The 19,803-nt window shown below is 42.8% G+C and overlaps 1 protein-coding gene across 1 annotated transcript in view; it reads left to right on the forward strand.

Moving 5' to 3' along the window:
* The window catches only part of CHURC1 (churchill domain containing 1), an 80,962-nt gene that overhangs the window by 6,389 nt on the left and 54,770 nt on the right, over positions 1–19,803 (forward strand). Inside the window, exon 2 of the mRNA XM_069208908.1 lies at positions 14,538–14,673. Coding sequence (XP_069065009.1) covers positions 14,538–14,673 — 136 coding nt within the window. The remainder of the gene's footprint in view (positions 1–14,537; positions 14,674–19,803) is intronic.

Raw genomic sequence — 19,803 nt, forward strand, 5'->3', positions numbered from 1 at the left:
CATCCTACTGGACTTCTCTGCACCCTCCAGCAAATTTTTTCACCCCATCCTTTATCCAACAACTGCACTAAGCCTGAATCCAAGGACCCACACTTTGCCAAATTTGCTCTTTCGCGACATAGCGGAATAGTATGCCAAGGAAATACACCCCACTTCCCGCCCAAAGAATATCTGGACCCCATTCCGGATCTTACTTTTTGCGTACAAGAATAAGCATCCCTGGATTCACCTGCTTCACCACCCTGCAGTGACTGATGGTTAAATGTACGTATTTCAGTCTGCTAATCGTATGTATTGTATCTCCACTCTCTTCACTGGCTTGTATCCCTACTTCCTTGTTCTTGATGTAATATAATACCGTTAATTGAATATTTTAATTTTCTGTCTTCTTGTTCTAGCATACAAGCTCAATAAATACATTTAAAAAAAATGTTCAAGAAGATCTTTAAATGGCTCCCCACCAACATTTGTCAAACCCTCATCACCAGCAAGCTGGACTAAGTTAGTGCACTCTGAGCTGGAATCATCGCTTAATTGACCCCAAGACTTCAGACCATGCAAAACTCAGCAGCAAGGCTCACCCTCAACCTGCTTGCCCAGTCTTCGCACCACACGCCTCAAGAGCTCTACTGGCTCCCAGTCCACAAGCGCTTTCTCTTCAAACTCCAAATGCACACCAATAAAGCCTTACAACACATAGGCCACATGTACCTCAACAGCCACACAGAGTTCCACAAAGCTTCCAGACACTTCCACTCATCCGGATTTCTACTTGTGCAGAACCAGATCTAGCAGTCATGCTTTCTGCCTCGCTCCTAAAACCTGGAATGACCTGTCTCTATATGTCAGAGCTGCCTCCTCATTCTTGAATTCTGCAAGAAACTGAAGACTTCTCTTTACCTAGCCCCGCTCTGGCCTGACCTATACAGCTCCTGCTTCAGCAGTAGGATATCCTCTTGGGTGACACGTGTTATAGAAATACACATAATGTGACATAACAGCTACATCACTCAGAGAGTGGATGACAGACTGTGTAAATTAAGTGGGTCCTGCTGATTTTCAAAGATGAATCCACAGTCTGGTTATTACCAAGCACTGCTAGATCTGGGAACTCAGTATATTGTAACTTTGTACACTCACTTTGGCATTCGCCACAATAAGAGACAAAGCTTTGGGATATCTAGTGTGCCAAAGATCTTCTAATTCTTTATAAGAAGCACTGTCCAGACTAACTGGGGTTATCAACTTAGCAGTCACATACTTGTATATGCTCCGTCGCTGGAAGAACACCATGCTCTGCTATGCAGGTTATTGGAGAGTCCAGGATTGTGGCCTTAGGCTTCACAAAGTAAAATGTAAATTCCTTGAAGCACATAGCTTCTGTGTTATAATTTATCAGCAGAAGAAATGGCCTCAGATCCCTCCAAGGGAAGACATTAAGGCTAGCTGGAACTCCTTCATTCCCTGTGACCAAAATGAGGAGTTGTCTAGGGATGGTCAACTGCTGTGGATGGTTCATTCTCTTCTCCTCTACTTGATCTCAAGAAAGTGTGAACACTGTGGTCATGGAGGAGGCACATATGCAGTAATTTCAGAGCACCAAAGAAGCATTGTCTGCAGACCCACACTAGTGTGTTTGGAGTGTGTAGATGCTACCCACACAAGGCTTGGTGCACTGTTGTCACAAAAGCAGAAATGTGGGGAAATGGCCCCACTAAACAGAAATATTCCCAACCGAGGGGAGGACATTGCCATCCATTGAGAGTGCAGGCACTTTCATCTAGATCTGTATGGAGAGCCCTTCACCCTATGCATGGGCCACAGACCACTAATTCTGCTTTTACAAGAATCAAATTAACAATCCCCTCTGCGAATCGAGCCCTGCAGCTTCAGGAGTATTTGTTGTGGGATACAAACCAGATTTGTTAAAACCCATGGGCTATGTGTGCCAAAATCCATGGGAGAGAAGAAAGAGGTATCCCAAGCGACAAAGAACTATATGAGTTTGAGGTCAAGAGATCCCAGCTGTTTCCCATAGCACTGGAAATCATTAAAGCAATGGAGAGAGATGATTGGCTGCAACTGACTGTGAGGGTGGTACCTACTGGCAGCTGGACTGTGGTAAAATACAGTTTATACCACCGGATCTCTGAGGCACAACAAGTCTTAACATTTGTGAATACTATGTATGAAACGAAATGGTACATTTAGTTGTGTAGGTCATATGTAATATAAGCTTATTCTGTGTATAGATGTTCTTACCACAGTTGGAATGAGGATCTGGAGTACATTTTCAGTTACAATACGTTAAATAGATAAAAAAAATTGATAGACCAGTGTTTTGCAAGAGTAGTATCCAGGCTGACACTCCTGCAATATTCCTAACATAGTTTTGATAATGATGAAAAGCTTGCTATTAAATAGCGCTTTTTTTTTGTCTCATAAGGGTTGATAAGGGTTACACAAATGCAATTTTAACACAGTTCTATCAAAGGCAGAGCTCTCAAGTTTCCATGCGCAAGTAGCTTGTCCAGTCATGAATGTTCTTTGTATTCTTAGACTTTTCTGTCCTTTTTTTCCATTGGGATAAACAGGACTACAGAAACCAGAATGCAAATTAACAACCCTGTACTGAATGAGTTAGTCATACAGGGAAGTGGCAAAATTGAGACTTCCAGAAAAGAGCTGCTACTTGTATCGCATACTTGATAAACTGAGACCAAATACACTCATGTCTTCGTGTGCAATCATCAAAGCACGTGACATCAAAACAAGTAACATCACTACCATTGACCGCACAGGAAGTGACATCAGATCTGAACCCCTCACATGTTTAGCAGGACTATCACGAGTACATTTGAACGCATTATGAGATTTAACAAATTAGATTTTGTGTCAGGGTTATGCCAAAAATATGATGCGACCCGACAAAAAATCTGGGCCTCAATTTATACGTTTATCTTTGGAAAAACTCTCCCATGAAGAAATGTGCAACAAGGAAAAACTTGGCAGTAAATCTGTTCTGCTTCATTTGTGCAAAGTCTGCATTTTAAAATATTTTATGGGGCTAGGGCACCTGGTGCAGAGATCTTTGTGTGCCCACTGAATCTTGGGGATTAATAAGAATGCTAAAATAACTCTGGAGGTTAGCACATTTGCCAGAGAGATCTGTGTTGTGTCTAATCCCGGTTCGGAAACAGAGTATTTTAGAGTGTTAATGGTTCTCCTGCAAAGCACATCATGTAACATGCAGATGACACATTTTTAGGTCGAGCCTAGGCAGCGCGCATGCGCTGTCTGCAAGACCTGCTGTATTGAGCAAAAGGACTTTGATCCTGCCTGCTGCTTACCATAGGTGGACTGCAGTGTTGCTCTTCTTTGCTGCCTCCTAACTGTTTCGCACAGCCGATACCTTACTTCCACTCTTGGCTGAGGAGCACCGGCCACGTAGAGTTTCCTTACGCTTTGAATAGTTTTCTGTTGTTTGAGGGAACTCCTCTCTTTTTTTTTTTTTTTTTTTTGTTTTTTTAATATATATTTTTTTATAACTTACTTAGTGTGGGCGCTCTTCTATCCAATCTAAATTCTCCTCACTGTTTTCTGTACATGCTTGTCTCTGTTTGCCGACAAGTGCATGATTGGGTAACTAGTTGTAGTTGCCAAGGATCACACTGTTTGTCCAGATTGGGATTAGTAAAACACGAGGGACGGATCGATTGCAGCTTCCATGCTAACGGCAAATGTGACAGGGCGCCCGTGCAAGATCAGCCGTGTCAGGGTGTAGGTTGCCCGGCAAGGCCTGCCGGTCGCAATTGCTCCTCCGGCGCCAGAGAATAAGTCCTGTCAGCGGCCTCAAGGGCCCTATTGTTCACTTAGAGGCCCATAGCCCAGCCCACTGAGCCAACCGACCTCGTAGCCACTAGGAGCACCCTTCCATTCTTCCGCATCCTCCTCAATGGGACCTCTGCCTCGCTATCTCTGCATGTGTCAGTCTGTCTGACTGCCTGCATAGGCATCTGTAACCTTGTAACTGCATGGGCATCCGTGACCAGGTGTGTGTGTGTGAGTGTGAGAGACCTGCCTGTCTGGGCATCTTTGAACTGGTATCTTTGCTTGTGTCCGTCTGTCTGACTACCTGCGTGGTCATCTGTGACCTCGTATCTCTATGTTTGCACGTGTATGCCTGTCTGCATGCGCATCATGACCAGGTATCAAGTGTGTGTGTGTACGCGTGCGCCTGGCTGAGTGGGCATCTATGACCTAGTATCTCTGCATGTCTCCGTGTGTCTGACTACCTGTGTGCATGGGCAGCTGTGACCTTGTATCTCTCTCTCTGCGTGTGTCCGTCTGTCTGTGTGCACATCTGTAAATGGGTATCTCAGTATGTGCTCGTCTTCGCGTGTGTGTGGCTTTCAGGGCATGTAGGCATCTATAACATATTATTGCTGAAAATGTCTGCAACCATGTGTTACATAAGCTCGCGCATCTGTGACTTGATATGTGAACAGGTATGTCTGTGCGTGCCTGTCTGTACGTGTGAGGCTGGGACATGATATCTGACTCTGTGCGTTTGTGTGTCTGTTTGCACTGCCTGTGACTTGATAGCTGTGTGTGCGTTTCTCTCTGTCTGTGACAGTCAGTCTGTGTCTGTCTGCCTGTGTACGCACCTGTGGCCGGATATCTGTGAATATGTCTGCATGTGTCTATCTGCCAGTTTTCACGAGTGTGACATAAAGTCTGTGTGGGCATCTGTAATGTGGTATCTGTCAATATGTCTGCGCATGCCTGTCTGCGTCTTATTGGTCAGGTTACAAGGGCTTGTATTGTGTGGGCCCCACCATAAACTTACACGTGCCACATGGTTAGACCAGTACATTTCGCATTTTTACTGGTTGGCAGGGCTGCGCGTATTCTTTCAGAAGCACAAGGTGTGAGTGAGAACTCTGTATCTCTGAAGGGGACTAAAATAGGGTGTGTGAGACATACAAGACCTCCTTTCAAAGCCATCTCTAATTTCTCATAACTTTAGCACCCAAGCATTGTAACATTGAGGAGAAAATTTACTTAACTGGTTCAAAAACCACTTTCTTTACATGCATTAACACAAGCGTAATACTTGCTTTAAAATATCATTTGAGGTCATCTCCAAGATATGTGAAAATTATGGATGTAATTAAAACGTTTTTATTCACGTTTCAGCCTAGGATAACATCTGGTTTGTTTTTCTTAATATTTAAAACGTGTTGAAATGATATCTGGCTTTATTTAACCTGAGGTCCCACTATGGACAACCAAGAAGTATTAATTAGCTTTTGAATATAATTAGAAAGTATTTGAAAACACAAAATACCTTCCTGTTGTGCAGTATCCTACTACATGTATGTTTGCCATAGATTTCCTCCAAAATCATTATCTTCCCGGTGCACAAAAAACTCCTTGCACAATAACTCTGAAAATGTCTACCCAGCTTGTACACAACGTTCATAACTTTCTTCCTATGCTTGCACTTAAAAGCGCTGCACATTAAAGACCGTGTTCTGGTTCTAAGGTCCACTCTAAACTAAAACACATGGGTAAAAAACATTAGCCCTCATTATGACATCAAAACCGCCGATACCAAGGGTGCCAGAAGACCGCCAGTGGTGGTGGTCTTCCGCCCGCAATAATATGGCTACTTCAGGATTTCCGCCACAATAAGGTAGCAGCACCCCTTACCGTTCCCTGCTGGACAAGGTAAGTTGGGCATCCGTCAGGGGAGGGGGTTGGAGGGTGGGGAGTGTTGTGTGTGTGTGTGTGTGTGTGTGTATATGAATGTGTGTGTGTGTGTATGCGTGGTTTTATGCATGTGAGTGAATGCATGTATGAATGTTATGGTGAGTACGTGTCTGCATGTCAGTGTGTATGCTTGTGAGCATGTGTGAGTGAATGCGTGTATGGATGAGTGAGTGAATGCGTGTATGGATGTGGTGGTGCATGGGTGCATGCGTCGTGCGTGCATTATTGTGGGGAGGGGGAATTAGGGGGGTGGTGTGATTCTAGGGGGTGGGGTTAGGGGGGTGTATGAGGATTGGGGGCGTGGGGGGATTAGGAAATTGCTGGGGTGGGGTGTAGCTTTCTACCGGTGACAGGGAAGGAATTCCCTGTCATCGGTTGCCCTACCACCATGGTTCTCGTGGCGGTGGTACTGCTGCGAAAACCATGGCGGTAGGCCGGCTCATTATACTGCTGGCAGTCGTGTGTGGACTGCCGGATCCGAGATGCACATCTCCGGCCCTGCGGTTCATACCGCCATGGCGGTATGAGTGGTGATGTGCCACACTCATAATGTGGCAGTATACACCGCCAGCCTGTTGGCGGTGATACCGCAACATTAACCCTGGCAGTCAAAAGACCTCCAGGGTTAAAATGAGGGCCTTTGTCATTTACAACGTCAATAGCTCCAACTCTCTCAAATGCGAGACCTATTGCATTGCAAATGTGTGTTATTTTCTATTTCTAGGTAAGTGAGTTACTGTTTTTAACCCAGAGATCCTTTTGTTACTTGCAATTCATGCATTGTAATCCTTCTAATATATCATAATGAGGTATAGAGGACATACACCTAGTAACTCTCACTGTCTTATGTAACACATCCTCTACATTGATTTACACACGATTTATTGTCAATGTATGTGTGGTGTAAAGGTCTGACACCCTGCATTGGGTAGAATAGCGTTATATATAAAACAATATAGTGGTATTTAAATTATTTGTGTAAAATATTGGGACAAGCCAACACATCTGACATTCTTACAGTGCATGCATATCTGTTATACACAGTGACTTATCAAAGTCAAAACCATGCCTCTTGTAAGTACTTCTGCAGTAATAACATGCTGTGTGCCTTTGTTTTTGTTCCATTGCGTTTGCATCTAAGTGTAAAGATCCAGATAGCTCCCAGCCAGGATACTCCAAACAAAGGAGGCCTGATGACCCTTTAACTTTGCACTTTTTTTGGGCTCAGCTGCAATTTCACATAACAAAGTTCCCTCCCCGCCTTCACATTGCTGCTCGGAATGAAAGCACTCAAGGTTCAGGTACTGCTGAAAACATGTAATTACTCTCTGTAACTTCCCAGACTTCAGGTAATGGTAATAATTCTGGGGTTAATAAGTAGCTGAGATTTTAATGGGGCACTCCTAATGAGGGCCTTTGTCTTGTGAGGAAGTGGGTGGGGCAGGCATGGGGGTCAGTCAGAGGCCCCACAGTGCGGGGGGGTCTTTATGAGTGGCGTTGTGGTGCTTAAATTCAGTTAATTTCTACACATACTTGCCAAGTGCCTTCTGTCTACTGAGTTACCTCATGACAGCCCTAGATTCCTAGCCTAACACTCTTCATATTCTTGTGATTAAAGGTTTGCTTTTAATGATGTAAATATAGCCTTAAAAATTCCATCATGCTATTGTGCTGGCTAAAAAGCAAGGACTGATTGAAAATGGCTAGGGACTTTGCGGCAAGTGTACATACCTGAGATGAAACAGTGCACACAGCATACTCAAGTTCAGCAATGCCAGAACCTTTATTAGGAACGAGTAGAACAGTGCGACATCTCCCCACCAATTGTTCTAGCATGTGGTTCCTTACGTCTGGCACAATTCTTAAAGAAGCCCTGGGCTTTAACATAACGCCCTTTGCTTCTAATGGAAATGAGGAAGTGCTGGTACCCATTCTGCCAGAATCCCTGTTTGCCGGTTCTCTCACTTCAGGCTGAAGAAGTGCAAGCATTTAGTATCTTCCTATTTAAAGCACAGATAACATTCCCTTCCAGATGTGAAATTTGAGGATAGTAGTATCATATGTTAGTTAAGCACACAGCGCCTTTGCTGTGGCAGAGGCTTAGTTGCATGGTGTCATCTTTTTATCACGTTTCTTGCCCCCTTTGACAGGGTTGATTATTACAAGACACCTCTTAGAAGAGGTTGATGGATTGTATGTGATCTGGCATTAAGAGTGACCTCCTCAGGTGGAGCCACTGCAAAATACTGTAAAGTCGGAGGTTACCAAAGATGGACCACTCAGTGTAGAATTCTGATGACAGTTTTCTTTGCTCCTCTTTAATGTTCTAGTCAGCAGTCTGAAGGGTGCCCACTTCTTGAGGTGTACATTTAGTGGTGGTCTGAAAACCTCTGCAAACTGTTATCACTATACCTTTTGAGGTTAGTTCTACTGAACAGGAATGACCTCGTCTCAAAAGGGGGTCTGAACTTGACCTGTGTTTGTCGGTCCTTCATCGATACTGGGTCACACTCTGATGACAGAGGAGACTGGTTTTCCTTCCATAGGCTTCTTTCCGTTTTTGTTCCATACCATAAGCTTCTTGCCAAGTTATGGTCATGACTGGTCAAGTCTTCCCTGTAGAAAGGACTCCGAGCCATCGCTTTCCTCTTCTACTGGTGCACCTGATTTGAAGATCTGAACGGAGCTGCTGTTGCTCTATCAGCAAGACTTGGCTAGGACTCACCATGTGCAGACCCTTCTCCATCTCAGCTGAGGGCTGTTCGTGTTTCCCATTAGACAGGTTAGACTTGTTTTTCTTGCCACATGGGAGGGCCCAGGTGGAAACCTATATCCACAGTCCTTTGACCATGGAGTGTCCGTTCACCTGGGTGTAGAATCTGCAGACAAATTCAAGCTCTGCCTCTGAGATTGTCCAAGTTTTACCTCAGGTTGAAGACTTTTTCACTGCCTTCCATGAACTGAGCCAGCCACATCTGTTGCCCCCAACGTACGTCAATTACTTAGGTGTCCTTTCTACCCTAGAGACATGTCCAATTTGTGTACAAGGAGCCAGCTGTGATCACCAATATGCCTAATCATTAGTGAAGGGAGTGTACTCGTGAGCATTTGGAAAGCAAAGGAAAGAGGCTCATGGACAACTGGTCTATAGATTATTGCACTCTTGGAGTGACCATTTTCCCATAAAGTTGGGCAATAAATACTTCTGTTCATTCTGTACATGCTTTCTCAGTTTTTCCAGTATGCTTTGATCTGTTGGTATATTCCATGCATGCGTACTGTAGTCATTGGTGTCTACCCCTTCTTGTATCTGCTGACTTATTTAGTCCCAGATAGCCCACCGCTGTAAAAGTATTTTTATTGATAGTAAGATGCACTATCCACATGCATCCACCTACAGGATGGGGCACCTTGCACAAACCCCCTTGGAGGCACTGGTCTCTCTGTTTCTTTCTACATGACTCAGAACAACGATCCCTGACTGAGAGGGTACTATCCTCTTGAGGATGACATAAAGGAGCCCCCTGTTTTACTTTTAAGCCTAATAAATCTCTATTCTCTGTACATTACGCTTATCAACTCTTAAAGACATGCCATTGTCTTGGAAATGAGGTGCCTATGACCCAAGGAGGTCCTCTTCCTTAAGAGAATTTTTCACAGTGCCTACAAATACTCTTCTTTTCCAGAAGCAGCCACAGCTGCGTAATTTGGCTTCATGCTAGGCCATGGCTGTTCTTGACTCTGTCGCTGGAGGTTAAGATTGGGTCAATCGTTTGTCCTGTGCTGTGTTTGGGGTCGGTGACCAGTTGGGTGAGGCTGATACTACTGATGCTTTCCAGGAGCGGTGTTAGTGTCTTTGGTGTCGTTGAGGTGGAAGTTGGGGTCACAGAGGAAGACTTAAGTGTTTGGAGTTGATGGCGATTCTCCCGATGAATTCGGGAATGGCATTGCAGCCAAGGGGACCTGTATGTGAGGGTGTCTCTGATGGTCGTTCTGTCATCGGTTTGGAGTTGAAAGTTGAGGTGCTCCATGATTGGTCTAGTATTGTCTTCGGTGGTGGTGCGCTGTATGGTTTCTCTGTGGATGATGGAGATGCTGCCTCTGCGTTTGTTGGTGCTGTCCCAGTTGGTCATCTTTTATCCACTGGGTGACGCAGTAGCAATGTCAAAGGTGGCAAAGGGGTTGAGCCAGGTCCTAGTAATGAGGACTCTGTCCTGGGTGAGAGTGGTGATGGTGTCCCAGATTTTGGTGACATCCAGCAGGAGGCAGTGGAGTGGTTCTGTAGCAGTCGGTGAGGTGGGTGTGGTGACAAGTTCCGCGAGGACAGGCGGTGCTGAGTTGCAGGCGAAGAGGCAGTGAAGGCAAGTGAAAGGTCCTACTGTTGATCGAGGAGATACGAGCAGCAGTCGTTGTCATGGCGTCTGGGGTCCAGGGCTCAGAGTTCTGCGGAGGAGTATCTTTGGGTGTGAGGAGGGCCTGGGTGCCTTGTGTTAGCTGCGGTCCAGGTGAAGACTGGCTTGCCTTTGGCAATTTGTACTGCAGCAATCCATCCTGCTTCTTGTGTGGTTGAGGGTTGTCTACTGGTCACCATTGGGCTTGACATTGTTTAGCTTTATAGAAGCAGTTTACAGCCTGCAGAGTTTATTCAATCCTATTCTGAGAGACTGCACGCAGACTATCCATATACTTCAGTGGCTGTGATGTCTATACTCTGGCTCCATTCATATTGAGTCTGGATCTTCTGTTTTCCACCATATCCCCTCTATTTCTCTCTAGATATACCCTTGGGAAAGGTTTTCCATTTCTAATCTATCTATACTTTTGAAGACGTTTGGGATTGGCATTCGAGACCTGCTTTGCAGAACCCCAGTTTTGGCAGTTGTCTGCATATCTTTGCTCGTCCTGAAGTAGCTGAGCTTTGCCATCCATACAGAATACCAATTTCAGTACTAAATGAACTTCCCAACCTACCTCAAGACTCCACCACAAAGACCTCCTGGTTACATTCGATCTTTAATCCCCTTTCAAAATGACAAAATCCGTATGACAAATGAGCCAAACTCTTCAGTTCCAATAATATCAAATGTTATTTACTCGCATCTGATAATACAGCCAATGAAACTCGTTGCACAGCGTGTTTCAGCCCCTTCTCCCTCCTCCCCCTCCCCTTAATCTGGCGCACTTCAAGTGTTACTTATGTCCCAGATGGTTTACAGTTTCTCATGAATTTGCACTAGTTTTGTAGGTGTCACAAGCTGGCGTGGCATGGGCATGATGAATTATTGTTAGGGATAGTCCCCAAAAGTAAAACTATATGCCAGTGTTGTATTAAGTGCTGAAAACCACCAAGACAGCTAGTTAAGAATAATATGAAGTGGCTGAAACCGATCTGGAAGTCCACGTTCAGATCAAGTGTAATGATCATCCTAACAAGCATTCATCTAATAAATCATTAGAAGTTAATGGATTAAGGCACCCTGGCTCATGATTGTGCTGCCTTTTATTTCTAAAGATTATATAAGTTAAGTTGTATGTATGAAAAATGAAGTTAATGAACTAATCGAGGTAGGAAGGGCCATGAAGACTTTTGACTGGAATTAGATTAAAAAAAGAGTGATGCACAATTCATTTTATGACTTTCAAATTTTAAGTCTGGTATTAAACAACACCTTTAAAAAAAAAAAAAAAAAACTTGAACAAAATGCGTGCATTCTTGGGGGAAGTATTGATCATGCCCATAGACCAGTGGTTCCTGATCTGTGGTCCGGGGAAGCCTCCTCAGAGGGTCCACGACTGCTTAGAAAACTAAATAATATTAACAGATTAGGTCCCCAGCTTTCAGTAATGACTCAGTTGGGGGGGGGGGGGGGCAGATTCCAATGATGATTCAGTGGGGGTTCCCGGGTTCCAGTAATGGTGAAGTAGGGGTCCACAGAAGTCAAAAGTTGGGAACTACTGCTATAGACCTGTAGTGGTGTCATTCACATTTTACTTGCATCCATTACAGCATGAGGAAATGGATCTGGACTCTACATCCATTGCTCGTGCGAGTGACAATTGGCTTACAGCCATCCACCCAAAGCATTGCCAGGGCTCATGGGCCAGTGTCCCCTTTCATTTTGTTTTCTCCTACAGCATGTTATTTGTTTACGTTAGCAAGAGTCCAGTAACAACCACACATCGCACCCTCACTGGCACTGCTGATTGTAGTGCTCTGCATCCTGTGTGGGCACTACCTATGACGCTTATCTGTTTCAAATCATGCTAATGGCTGCGTTTGTACACGTGTGCTGATGGGTGGCCATGTTTGAATGTTTTGGCAAACATTATGACAAAACAGTTCCACGATTTTCGCCCCTGCAAGTGTTTAATTATGGACACAGTATTGGACAACTTAGAATGCTTTTTGTTTTACAGGCTGGGCGCCGTATTGCAATGTTTTGGCACATGTTATCATTCTTTACTGTCCTAAGGTGGCAGACTTGTTGCCTCCAAACCTTTCTTCTTGGGACTAAATGTATTATAAACTTCAGCAAAGAAAACCAGCTTTGGCAAAGCTGGTAGCTCTGCAGCTGTGCCTATGATTATATGTTATGGCATTGAAATTATTATAGATGTATAACACAAAGTTTTATATATAGTGATAATTAACAGACATTTTTCCTGCTTTGCTTGTTTATTTCAGTGCTTGTAATGTAAATGGTTGCTAAAATATAATTTACCTCAATAATCTCAAAGAATATACATTTTAAAATAAGATTCAAGCCATTATTTTTTTATACTAGAATTCATTTTATATTGAAAGAATTCCTAATTAGTCGAAAAGTTTCCATCGCCATTCTATGTTGGTTACCATAGTAAATGATAAATCTTGTGCATTTTTCTGTTTTAGCCTCCTGTGGACCATGCTAAAACTTACAGTGGGCATAGAGTCTGACCAATACTGGACTTTATTGTCCCTCATTAGCTTGCTTCTTAATGATAAAGTAGGAGTCCACAGAAGTCAAAAGGTTGGGGACCACTGGCTGGTGGGGGTGGGGGGGGGTGTTCCCTTGAATATTCTGTTGGTTTCTATTGGTTAGGGCTTTCAGGGATGCTGAGGCTCTCCTTCCTCTTGAATAGAATGAGTGACTGTTTTTGTCTCATTGTCCAGCTGTGAATGTCTAAGAACGTATTTCTTTCTAATGCGTGTAATTAGAAAAGTTAGTTATATGTGTATGGCCTTTGGCAATGCTTCATGGAATGGGGAAAACTATTCTGTTGTCTCCAATCGTATGTTCATATTCAACTAGACTACATATGCAGGATATTTGCCTACTTATATAATAGGCAAATGCCTCTTTTTGGGCTAATCCTGAGATAACCTTAGTTGCCTTGCCAGACCTATGGTTTCTAACACATTTATAGTAAAAATACATATGTACACGCATACAGGGACTTTCAGTCAGCCTTCTTGATCAATCGGCCTGTGTCAATCAAATGTTGCTTCTGCCCACCACAGCATATGTTGTAGGCAGCGATTCAGCCCACATCATCCATTGGCAGTCTTGTACTGAGTGATGGCATTTTGCCTGATCACATGTACACACCTTCATATAGGAATGTCCTTCAGAACAAGGAATGAGGAGCCAATGCTGCTAGGTCACTCCTATTTTTAAATATTTTTGCCAACTTTTATGTGCTTGTTGCATATGTTTGCACAAAAAACAATTAAAAAGCATGGCTTTATCAATGTTTGTTTTTTCCATATGTAAAGCCCTTTGCTTGTAGTATCCAGGGAGTTACCTTACTGCATCGACTTAAAAAAACAAAAAATGCAGAAGCTCTTTTGTGACTGGATACTCTAGTTAGATTTGCTGCCAGAGGTGGGGATTGTCCATGATCGCCCCTCTCTGTGAGGGTGGTCAATACGTAGTTAAACTCCTTCAGAAGAAGGGAGGGTTTCAGAGGAGAAACTATGCCGAGGCACTTCCGGGGTGCTTCACTGCCCCGGGGGTGCAGCCGAGGAACCGGGCACCACAATCTAGGCCTTGCCACTCTTCCCTAGACACCCACTGCTTGTTTATATGTTGGGACATGTGTTCCTGTTTGTCAATATGGTGTTCTGGGATCACAAACCCGTGCTGGGATAGCCTAGTGATCATGAAAATTCAGATGGCGCCATGATGGAGAGCAAATTGTGTTATCAAACAACAGAGTGTGTACCTGACCTCGGCGGGTGATCCTTGCTCAGGTCGGAGGCATTTATTTATTTGTTGGAGGTCTTTGTATGTTGAACATTGTGTGTGCACATAAGAGGGAAGGTAACCATGAGTAACCTTACTCTCCTGACTGGCGATGCATGGAGCAATGACGGCATCACTAGTAACTCTGGACAGGCCAGTTTGCTGTACATCGGTGACAGTTTCTATATTATGGTTATTATGCATTAGCATTATGCTCTGGAAACGAGTGTGATGAGGCTGAACTGGCTTCTCTTTAAGGCCCATCGTGCTTTTCAACTTTTTATAACACTGATGGAGTAATCACTTTGAGCGGACCCCCACTGCCGATAGCACACAGTGCTTTTTCAATTAATTTGAGAATGGTCTCCAAAAGATTATGCATCCTGTCATATTTGCATTTTATTTTCAGTTAATTCAATAAAACAACAACACAAGCCGGAGTGTTTAAAGTGGAATAATGCAACATGTAATGTTTGCTTGTACAATGAAGTGATGTTTCTAGTTTAACGCATTGAAATCGTGGTCTGGTTTTTCTAGGGCAACATCTGCTTGGAAAATGGATCTTTCCTGCTAAATTATGCATGTTGTGCAGAGTGCAACAAAAGGGATTTTGTGATGATAACAAACAAATCAACAATGGAAGAAGATGGAGAAGAGATAATTACCTATGACCGTAAGCTTTGTTTATTTCTCAGATTAGGAGTAACGTGTTATCCTAAAGTTGCATGTTTTAAAAAAAAAAAAAAGTTTATTTTATATATATATAATAACGACATACCTCTGGTGATGTAGGCCTTGTGGAAATGTGGGTTTGTGAAATTGTGTTGTTCTAAAGTCTCTGAGTTTGCATATTTGAGCAAGCCTTTCAGCCCGCTTGGTCTCTTCTACTGCAGGTAGCAGCTAGACTGCCTCTGAGTGAAGCATTGAGCTTCTGCATTAGAGGAAAAGTGAACATATCCTCCTCATATGTAAAGGATAGTGGGATTTAATAGTAAATGTTTGACGCAATTGCTGACATTTTCTCTTAGTATAAGGCAGTGCCCAAGAATTATAACATTGTGATATTGAGAGTTTTCAGACAAGGGATTTGCATCTTCAGGGTAGATGGGTCACATAATGTATTTCTGCACACTGTCCACCACCGGAAAGGGCGACTGATTGAGAGAGACAGAGAGAGGTAAAAATGCTACCCTGCACCAGACCAGACTCTGAAAGCCTGGATGAGGCAAAACCTGTAGGCCTCGAAAAGCCAGCAAGAGAACTGGTGCATCCAAGATGGTTATGGTGGTTCTAGTGAAATAATCCATGGCTCTGTGCTAAGGGCTGAGACTGGGCCGATGCCTGTGGAGCACTTGGTAAATAAGACCACGGCCAGCAAACTGAAGATGGACACCCCCAAGTGATTGGAAGGTGTATTCCTACATGGTTGGGAGGCTTCAGGAGACAAGACAGAAAGGTGCGTCATATGAGACGACATGGGTGCCCATGCTCAGGAAACACTGTGACGATATCCAGACCCCCTGTAATTCCACAAATGCTTGGATGAGGTCCTGTTCACAACACTGAAAAACGAAGTAGGTAAAACGTCCAGCCTCTAGAGGTGTGCAAGTATTTCTTTGAAGTATATATTGAAAGTTCTAAACCGACGAGAAAGCCCAACATAGGCACACCTAAGAAGCCTTGTTTTAGCAATTCCATAACTAGGTTGCAGGTTCCACTCTGCAGGTGGAGAGAGTTGAACATGCAGTTTCCAAAATGGTGCCAGTTGCTGAATATGTTAATACCTGTGTGGTGGCCATCCTCTCCCAAAAGCTGAGCCCACTGGCTGATAGCACATGTAAAGAAGGTATTAGGGATCCTAAGTCTTCCAATGAAAGGGAAGATTTAGGAAGCAACAAAAAAGCGAACAGTCATGGGACTTTGTATTCTATGCTAAACTCGGGGAGGATTCTATGGCAGACAAACAAAAAGGGAGGCAGGGGACCCCTATTATTTTCAAAACGTACATGGGAGATACTGCATCAGCTCTGAAGGGCGGCCATTCATATGGGAGTGCAAATGTTCGTCTGGCAATCACCGGTCGAGAGACTCATTACAAAATGGCAAAAAACGTATGGCTTGTCAGGTGAAACTGTTTGCATTTTTTTCTGAGATGAGTCCAGTACAAATTGGTACAAGGCTGATTTTTTAATTCTTGTTTCATTTTGCTATATATAGGTTAATTAAATGAACATGAATGCAGTTCATTTTCACCTTTTGATGAAGAGTTCAGTTCCATCCTTTCTTTGAGGATATGATTGAGCGAGTGTGACCTAACAAGTTAATGCCATTTTGGTATTCACTTAGAGTGACACCAATCTCCATCTAACAACCCTCGCCCCTCTGACGTACCATAGAGGTCTGCAACTGAAGCGGTATTGTCTGGACATGGAGGGGAGATCAGGATGAACATGTTTTTTTATATATGCCTTTATTCTAAAATTGCAGTTTCTATACTTAGATAACTGAATATCTAAATTAAATTAGAGGCACATAGTTAAACATTAGAGATCATGTACCTGGTATGGGAAAGTGTTTTTCACATTCTGTGTCTGAGAAAACGCTTTAGTACATATGGACCCATGTTCTTTAGTAGTGGAACTCACCAGTTCAATAAAATTAGAAAGGCAACATTTCCCATCAACATTCTGGAAACCTGTAGTCTAAACAAGAAAATAATATGACTGGATCAACCAATCTCCTGTTAGCTGGTCTTGTGTAATTACCCTGTAATTAATCTTCAATTAATCCAAGACGTAATGCCAGTAGGTAATATAATAGCACTCCAGGCCTGCCTGGCAAGTGTTGAACCCGCTCTAATCTATGTGCACAGAAAAACAAAGAAACAAACTGATAACCGAGAGGGCTTACATTTGACAACAGTGTTACCTAGTTATTGACAATCTATCTACAGATTTCTAAACAGTCGTCAAACCACCTATCAGCTGTCAAGTCTGAAAACGAAAACTATTTTAAAGTACTACGCTGATTGTAATACTAACCCATGTCTTAATTAGAAACAGGAATTTCTAATTGTTTAAAACATCTTTATTCTGTGGCAAGACAGACCCATAGGATCTTCTTATGCATTTTAAATGTGTATCCATCTTCCTTGAAACCACTTTGTTGGTGAATTTAAGGTAACATTTCTCATGCGTTGAAACTGTAAAATAACGAAGCCTTCTTGGTGTCTTCTTTTCTTGACCCTGTTGCCAAGGGTTTGGAATCAATCGTATCAATAACTGAATGGGCTCTATATGGAAACTCAATACGTAAATTCCTGCTACTTGGGTCACCCAAATGACCCACCAGGCCAGGGTCAGAACAGGCACCGTATTGTATGGCTTCTTTGTCATGGAACAATTCATCTTACAAGTATTACCACAGGTCTTGGATCCTGCTTTGTCACACCTGGAGGCATTGGATCGCTGCTATTTTTGCTTTTGCCTGGAATGCAGGCTAAATATTGACCCTGATGTTGGTCTTGGTACCATGTGGCAGAAATTTCAATCTGGGCTAAAGGACTTTGAAGACTCATCAAAAGTCAACATGGAATACAGCAATCAAAGCCTCACTCCAAACATCAGTCAGACCATGCATTCCAAGCTAATCTACAGCCTAAGAGGTTCAGTGTTCAATAAGTTCTAATGAACCATACAGAAACCGGGAATGCAATCTATATTCTGAACCCACAAGGTCCTCAAGAATGGGGAACCCCCAAGATATAGTGGGTAGTCAATGAGGACATTGGCTCTAGGATGGAGAGATTGGAAAATCTGTAAAAAGTACCAGAAAACCTAGACATTGTGCTTACAGTGTACAGTAGATGGAGACTTAAGTCTTGGTCATCTGTCCCCCCTGACCTTTGACGTTGGCTGTATGGGTTATCACACACTCCAGCAGTGTAGAAAGGTATATGTCCTGCCACCTCCTGTAACACCAGAAATCTGAATGTTCAGTCTTGAGTTGAAATGTCTGTGTTACAGGCACCAGCAAGACACCAGGATTTAGAGCACCACTGGATGCTGCCTTCGTTTTCAGTAGACCATTAGCTAGCATGAGCTTGTAGCTTGCCTCAGTGGTGGATAATCCTGTAAGTACTCCACCTGAATGGAAGTCTATTGCTGAAGACAGTCATACCAGGAGGCATTTGTTAGCCCTGCTAGAGATCTAGATTTTGTTCTGGTAAGGTGATTGATATAGTGAACCACCGAGATGCTGTCATCTGCAGAAGGATGAATTGTTGTATTGTGAAAAGACATGCTGATTGCTCTAAACAGTTGATGTGTACGTTTAATTTCTGAGCCACAATTAGAATTATCTTCACTGGACGCTCCACTGGGCATCCTGCTTGATACATGGTTCTATGAAAAGTGTGGAGGAGTGTTAAAGCTTACCATCCATTCGTGGCTCTTTGTTCTAAATTCAACAACTGAGTTCTTAACGAGTAGATTCTCCTTAATCTTCAATCTCTGTACATCTTTGTAAGGCAGAGGACCTTAGAATAATTATAATAAAGGAAGAGGCACGACCTAATATGTAGAATTGTCTTCTGAGGGGGAGGCACTCTTTTTGTAGAACCAGACAAAAAAAACAGCACTATTGGAATTCATTGTCTAACTCTGAATTTCCAGGTTAGGCAAGACCATTTCTATGATGAAGCCCAGGGTACCCATCTTCTTATTCTGCATTAATCACAAACCATTATTTTCTAGAACAAGATTGTTCGGGGGCCCCAGAGGAGTAATTTCCTTTTTCAGATATTGTTAATCTCTGCATCTATAATTGAGTAGGATACGTCGCTTTTGTGGGCAATGCAGAATATTACATGCTGAAGTATTGCACCATCTGAAGAATACTGTCACCACCATCTTGCAATCTCCTGTCATTTGTGTTTAAGCAGAGCTACTACTCACATTTGGGGGAGGAAAAGTGGTTTGTTACCAGAGGGCTAGATTTGATTCTTGGCTCCTTTGCTATCTTCTGTTCCCTAGATCAGTTTTGGGAACAATGAATTCTGCTGTTTATGTTCTTCACATTGGACGGAGGCTTTGTGGACCTAATTGTGTTAAGATGAAATTCTTAATTTAAAACATGAAAGAAAAATGAAAAACTTCAATAACAGTGGCAAAAATACTTTCATTACTAAGCACCAACATTGAGTGAGTTTTATGAGCAATGCAACAATGACATTGAGGTGAACGAAAATACAGTTGATTGCAAAATAACGGCTTGAGGGGATTATAGTGGATGGTTAAACTAATTATACATGTATTTGACTTGTATCGTAAAGTGCTTAATTACTCAAAGTTATTTACGTTTATCTTTCACAGATGTGACGTTTTGAATTGTTTGAACACGTGGACAAGGGCAGATGCTTGAAATCTATTGAGTTACCTGTTCATGCATGTCTAACTTTCGAATAATAGATATCTAACAAAGCACTGAGACATTCACACTCATGAGTACTGAACCTCCTTTGAGTAGTTAATTATTTTATCATTTATGGAGATTTCCAAACATGGCTTTCAGAGTAAATACCAGCTTCTGATGATGTTGGAATATTTTGGTGGACAGCCAGGTCTTTCTTGTCCTCCTAAATTGTGGATAATTATTAATATTGCTTATTTGTTTACTTTTTATGTACACAAACCCATACCTGGAATAAAGCACAGTGCCTACATACCAATTAGCCATAAACAAAATGGTTTATATGTACAGCCCGTAGCAGTAAAAAGAAATGTATAAAACAGATACATCTTTG

This window comes from Pleurodeles waltl, chromosome 9 (assembly GCF_031143425.1).
Source record: "Pleurodeles waltl isolate 20211129_DDA chromosome 9, aPleWal1.hap1.20221129, whole genome shotgun sequence".
Classification (NCBI taxonomy): domain Eukaryota; kingdom Metazoa; phylum Chordata; class Amphibia; order Caudata; family Salamandridae; genus Pleurodeles; species Pleurodeles waltl.